Raw genomic sequence first — 5,836 nt, 5'->3', positions numbered from 1 at the left:
AGGGGAGAAGAGGAGGTTTTCTACTGTGCCACACCCTTAACCACCTATGGGGGAAGTGGTGCATGGGGGCTCTCAGAACTTCACATCTCTAATTTCTCACTGTTTCCATTGCATCTGCTTTCGCATGGTTAAAATCTAAAACCAAATATGTGCTTCATCTGAAATTGTTCAACACACACAATAACACAATAGTTCCATGGAGCCACGTTGTCACACCCTTCCACAACCTCCTGAATTATTACCAAACCACATCGACCAATGATAAGATTTATAAACCATTTGTACGAAGCTAAGTTTGCATTATCCAACTAAAGATTGTGGCACCCTAGCCATCTTCAGATTTAGCATCGAACAATATCAGATAAATGACATAACACAACAACCACAGAGGCAGCATACTACCTTCTTCTTCCTCACGGGCTTGAGGATCTTGATGACGCACCTCTCTTCGCTCCCGGTCCGCAATCCCTCGAACACCTCGCTGTACTTGCCCTTGCCCACCTTCCGCAGCACCTCGTACCCATCCTGCTCCCTGCACGCAACGCAAGCAAGCAAAGCACGCCCGCAGAGGGGCAGCCAGCATCAGAGCGCGAACCCTAGCCAACAGCAAATCTGGAGTGTCACGCACGGGCTCCCACCCCTCCCTTACCCCCACTCGATGTCGAGCGCCTCGTAGTCCCAGTACTCCTTGGGCCGCTGGGAGTTGGCGTCGGCGTAGAAGCGCGCGATGGGGGTGGCCCCCGCGGGGTGGCGCGTGGCGCGACCGATGGGCGGCATGGGGCGCGGCGACTCCTCGGCCGCGGCGGCGTAGGCGGCGGGCGAGTGGCGGCGGCGGTGGTGGTGGCCGTGGGAGTGGCGCGGGGCCGCGGTGGAGAGGAGGCAGAGGAGGAGCCGGTGGGGCGTCGCGGCGGCGGCGGCGGCGGAGGAGGAGGGGGAGAGCGGGAGGAGGCGGCTGCGCAGGGCGCACCAGGCCATGTAGCAGTTACTTGACGGCGCGACAGGATGTGGACGGCTCACGCCTCACGCTGCCGCGGACGCGGAGCGTGAGAGAGCAGCGCGCCGCACGGGGACACAGGGACGGGGGAGCCCGTGGAGGCCCGGCCCGCGAGGCCTGCGTATGCTAGTGGGCCGCTCGGTCCAGCCCGAGGCAGTCTCACGACCTTACCCGGAGCCGGAGGGAAACTAGCCGCCGGCTACGCCCCCCACCCGCAACACGCCGCCGGCTTCGCCTCCCCTGCGACTTACGCCGAGCGCGCGCGGCAAGCTGCCACGGACGCTGGTTGGTGAGCTTAGCGCGAACCTCGGCGGCGCAACGTCCCCCGAGCGCAGGTCAAACCCTAGCTCTGATGCCCCCATTTTGTTGCCTTGTAGCTGTACGCTGTGCCTGTGCGCAATGCATTGCTGCATTTCCGTGTGCGTCTCGGCCATTTCTGTGAGGCTGGGGCAAAACCAGTAAGGTTTTGGCATGATGTTTTACAATAGGGCCAGTATGGTGTGATGCATTTGAGATGCAGAGTGCCAGAGTGTAGATTCTACCAGTGCTCAGAAATCCTTGGAAATTTGGCACGGTAGTTATAGTTCTTGTCGCCGGAGCTTGATGGTTAAGCTCGTGTTATAGATGAACCGTGGCCTGTGTTCCCCTAATCTACCGTCTAGCATACAAATGTTGTCACTCTTACATTTCTTGCTTGTGGAGTGCCTGATAGTATTGCACTTGACTACTTTTTTCTAGAACATGTGTACCTGACTACCTATGAGTGAATTGCATTTTTTTTCAATGTTTTAAATAGCGGGCTATGGAAAATAGCGGCGGGCCTCCAAATCAGCTATAGCGGGCTATTTGTGAAGGCGACCATTTAGCGGCACCCTGCTAAAAAGGCTATAGCGGGCTATAGCGCTATAGCCGGCTATTTAAAACTATGATTTTTTTTACCCTCCAAGTTGGCACAAGTGTACTCCATTTATGAAAAATTCCACCAATGTGATGGATTTAAAATATAAATACCAAAATGTACATTGTTTAACCATTTGCCCGGCTCCACCGAAACTGGTCCACTCCTGTGGCTGCTGTCTGGGATGACACATTGGAGGCGTAGGATAGAAGTAAAATCGATTCAAAAAATATATAATTAAAAAATCTAGTGTAATGGAGAATAATTTTCTGAAATTTTACAGAGAAGAAACGACTAGAACTGAATGTAAAATCAGCATCAAAAATAATAACTAAATGGTTCCAGAGTGTGCATTTTGGTATTCAGGTTATAAATCTGGTATGTTGGTCCCAAATTCCTTAAATAAAGTATTCACTGCCACTCCTGTCATATTAGAGGGTAAAAGGGGGAATTCGGTAAAAAAATATACTGCATCTATCAGTTTATGAACTGATATGCTGTCTTGTGTTGGTCATTATCGTCCTTCTTTGTTAGGCATATTACAGCAGCTACTATTCTCTGCTGGCTGTAAATGGAGCAGAACCTGGATCCTGGTCCTGTCGATAAATCAGTTCTTGTAGAGCAAGAGCTTCATAAATCTGAAGCTATATCTGTTGGGAAGGTAACAGTTTAGAGGTTTTCCTTATGTTTTTCTGTAAAGATGCTCCAGTAAGGTATTGACACTCTTCTGCTGTTGCCCACTTGGGCTAAAAAATGCAGGCGTACAAACCTATTAGGTTTATCGAACATGGCACAAGACTTAACCAATGGGAGGTGAAGCATGAGGGAATGCTTGCGATATTGCAGCGAGCTGGATTTTACCACCTGTGTTTCTTGAAGAGGGTTCAGTTGGACCATGCTTTGTTGAATGCTTTGGTCGAAAGGTGGCGGCGTGAAACACAGACCTTCCACTTGCGGTTTGGGGAGATGGCCGTGCTCTTGAAGGATGTGGCCGTTCTTACTGGACTTCGTGTAGATGGTACTCCTGTGACTGGTGCAACAGGCTGTCATTGGGAACAATTGTGCTTAGAGCTACTAGGCCAAGAACCTCCACAGATAAAAGGTGGTTCTATCAACATTGCGTGGTTGTATCACACTTTTAGTAACTTGCCAGAAGGGGCTAATCAGTCAGAAATAGAGCATGCTACACGGGCCTACATAATGTATCAAATTGGCTGCAGTTTATTTCCTGACCCGAGTGGGACCCGCGTGCACTTAAGATACTTGGCACTGCTTCATGATTTTGATGCCTCAGGGGAGATGGCATGGGGGGCTGCTGTTCTTGCTCATCTCTACAGAGAACTTGGAAAGGCTAGCATGAAGGGCAAGGCTAACTGTTGTGCTTTTCTCACTCTTCTTCAGGTAGTATATTTCCCCAGCCATGCAGTACTTTTGCTTAGTACAGCAACTAATGGCAAATCAATACACATTGCAGATATGGGCATAGGAGCATATCCAGATAGGCCGTCCTGAAAGACTGGAGAATAAGTCTCTAACCGGCGATCAGCCCCTTGGATGCAGGTTTGTATTGTAAGTCATTCCCTTTATTTTGCTTTATTTTATTCCCGGAAATGAACATCATTTTATAATCAGTTGGGACGTACCTTTCAAGAACCGTGAAAATGTCCGATCCATAGACCAGGAATTTTACAGGCATGGGCTTGATACTATAGAAGATTGTCAGGTACGAATGTATGACTTTTCATAAGTAAAGAATAATACTACATCTTATCCATGTGCACACTATAAGGAGCACAGCGCTACAGCTCATCTTTGCATGTTCTCTAGATAACATGGGACCCGTACAAACCAAGTCTGATCGATGGCCTGCCTGCGCTATGCACAGTTGGATCTGCCGTTTGGCGATCAAGAACTCCATTAATCTGCTTCCAGATAGTGGAAATGCATGTGCCTGATCGTGTCTTACTACAATTCGGAATGATGCAGCACATTCCAGGCCAAGTTGAGGCAATTGAGCGTGTTACAATGCAGGGAAAAACTGATGAGGATTGGTCTACCTACCATGATAGGTACATTAAGCAGTGGGATAACAGACTCCATTCAGTCGCTGGCCAGCAGATTGCCGTGAATTCAGACCCTACTCATGCAAGGAATTGTTACTTAGAATGGTACTGGCAGATTACACGTCGATGGATCTCCACTCCAGTTGAATGTCCGGTTATACCCTATCAGTTATCTGGGCACAGTGAGAAATCTCTGGTAAGAATTGTAGAATGAAATCTGTCACTTTGCTGTCTGTATTATATGTCTTTGACAAGTGTATTTGACCACGAACAGGTTGATCTCGTAAGTACGGTGCAGGGACGAATTAGAGCGTTGTTATCAGGTGAAATCGACGGGAAGACGGTCAAAGAATCACTTGAAGGTATTGATATGTATATTACTGCTGAAATAGAGGAGGCGCGGTTTGCTATTACGCCACGTGCTAATGAACCAGGCTGCTTAAACTATACGGATCGACATATGGTTATGCCCTCAACTCCGCTGCAGGTTATGCAAATTGTTGTTCCAACTGAAATGAGAAATGTGGGTGTTGAGTCAGCAACGACCTATTCAGCTTCTGTGGATTTTGTTCAAGCTACTGTTACAAAGCTGGAACAAGTCACTGATGATTGCATGGAGGGAAATACCATACTACAATTGGACCAAACGAGGGGAATTCAACCTGCAGGAGGAACAGCTGCAGCTTCTCATCCTACAGGAGATGGCACCACCAACCGGAGCGAGGATGTGCATCATCAGAAAGAAGATCCTCTTTCTGTGTCCATGACAGAAGTCAATCTGCGGGACATAATGAGCACGCCTGTAGAGGATGCTGTGACTGAGTTTATGAATACATCTCCTAAGGATGCTACACTGGAGGAGGCTTCAGATGCAGAAATGAAGAATGGAGAAGGTCATCTGCTAACTTCATGTGTGCTCATTGAGACCGTGGAGGTGCAGGAGGATGTTGAACCTATGGATAACAATAAGATCCAGGAGAAGGTTACTCATGAACCACAGGAGAGTGTTGATGCACCTGTGATTAACAGTGCAGCTGAGGAGATCGTTCATGTATTCACGAAAGACAATTGCATGGACGCCGCTCATGTTGATCCTGACAGCGTTGCAGATCAGAGAACGAAAAACAAATTGTCTGATGGTCAAGAATTTGGCAAGATCTTGGGTGTATCTTCACATGATGATCAACTGCAAAAAATCACTAGTGCATCTGAGAAGGATGATGCAGTTGATGACACTGTGGACATGAGAATAGACGTAAGTACAGGTCAGGGGGCGATTGGTGAACCTTTCAATGCCACTGGACTTGGAGAGAACTTGAATGCTTCTGAGAATAAGCCAAGTTCAATGAAAGAAAATGCTGGACCTCCATCAGGTTCTGAACAGGAAGAACCTGCTGCTGCTGCAGTGCCAGGGTGCGGTGAGGACCATGTTGTTGATGCGGCGCAGAACCTTATCTTGCAAGCGGATGTTGATGACCAAATTGGGAACGACACTTTGGACCCTCCAGTCTTGCAGAAAATTGCTGTGCATGTCACTAGTGTTGGAGAGAACCGTTTTAGTTCATTCACTGTCGAAGCAACCGATACACTTGAAAAGGAGACGTCTACCGGTGATGGGTATCCTGATGAGTATGAAATATCTAGTAAAAGGAGGAAAGTGGCGGCTTCTTGGCATGAAAATGCAGGGGCTCCAGATACTAAAATAGAGGGAAATGCGAAAACTGATGAGCAAACTTGCCGGCATGTTAGAACTGGCAGCGCCCAAGCCCAGATGGTAGCAATCACAAGAAGGAAAACAAATAATGCAGAAGTAATGCAGTCTTCTCCCTGACTCCTGATCCTCTTTAGGCTGCGTTCGGTTGACAGGGATTGAAGTGGATT

At 48.3% G+C, this 5,836-nt stretch overlaps 2 protein-coding genes across 3 annotated transcripts in view; one reads left to right on the top strand and one right to left on the bottom strand.

The window, feature by feature from the left end:
- LOC123122932 (casein kinase II subunit alpha-2) overlaps window positions 1-1,027 on the bottom strand; it is a 5,711-nt gene extending 4,684 nt beyond the window's left edge. The window contains exons 1-2 of the mRNA XM_044543321.1: window positions 650-1,027; window positions 403-532 (exon numbers count right to left, since the gene is read on the bottom strand). Coding sequence (XP_044399256.1) covers window positions 403-532; window positions 650-975 — 456 coding nt within the window. The 5' untranslated portion in view covers window positions 976-1,027. The remainder of the gene's footprint in view (window positions 1-402; window positions 533-649) is intronic.
- Window positions 1,028-1,155: 128 nt separating this feature from the next.
- LOC123122931 (uncharacterized) lies at window positions 1,156-5,830 on the top strand. 2 transcript variants are annotated; one of them, XM_044543320.1, is made up of 7 exons: window positions 1,156-1,329; window positions 2,438-2,553; window positions 2,652-3,293; window positions 3,367-3,452; window positions 3,525-3,615; window positions 3,720-4,151; window positions 4,230-5,830. In XM_044543320.1, the coding sequence occupies exons 6-7, from the start codon at window positions 3,834-3,836 to the stop codon at window positions 5,784-5,786; spliced, it is 1,875 nt and encodes a 624-aa protein (XP_044399255.1). In that variant the 5' UTR covers window positions 1,156-1,329; window positions 2,438-2,553; window positions 2,652-3,293; window positions 3,367-3,452; window positions 3,525-3,615; window positions 3,720-3,833; the 3' UTR covers window positions 5,787-5,830. The 2 variants fall into 2 exon arrangements, with proteins under 2 accessions (XP_044399255.1, XP_044399254.1); XM_044543319.1 differs by having other exon boundaries at window positions 2,427-2,553.
- The last annotated feature ends 6 nt before the right edge of the window (window positions 5,831-5,836 follow it).

This window comes from Triticum aestivum, chromosome 5D (genome assembly GCF_018294505.1).
Source record: "Triticum aestivum cultivar Chinese Spring chromosome 5D, IWGSC CS RefSeq v2.1, whole genome shotgun sequence".
NCBI classification, from domain to species: Eukaryota; Viridiplantae; Streptophyta; class Magnoliopsida; order Poales; family Poaceae; genus Triticum; species Triticum aestivum.
The sequence above is the reverse complement of the archived record's forward strand: the minus strand, read 5'-3'. Positions and strand labels throughout refer to the sequence as shown.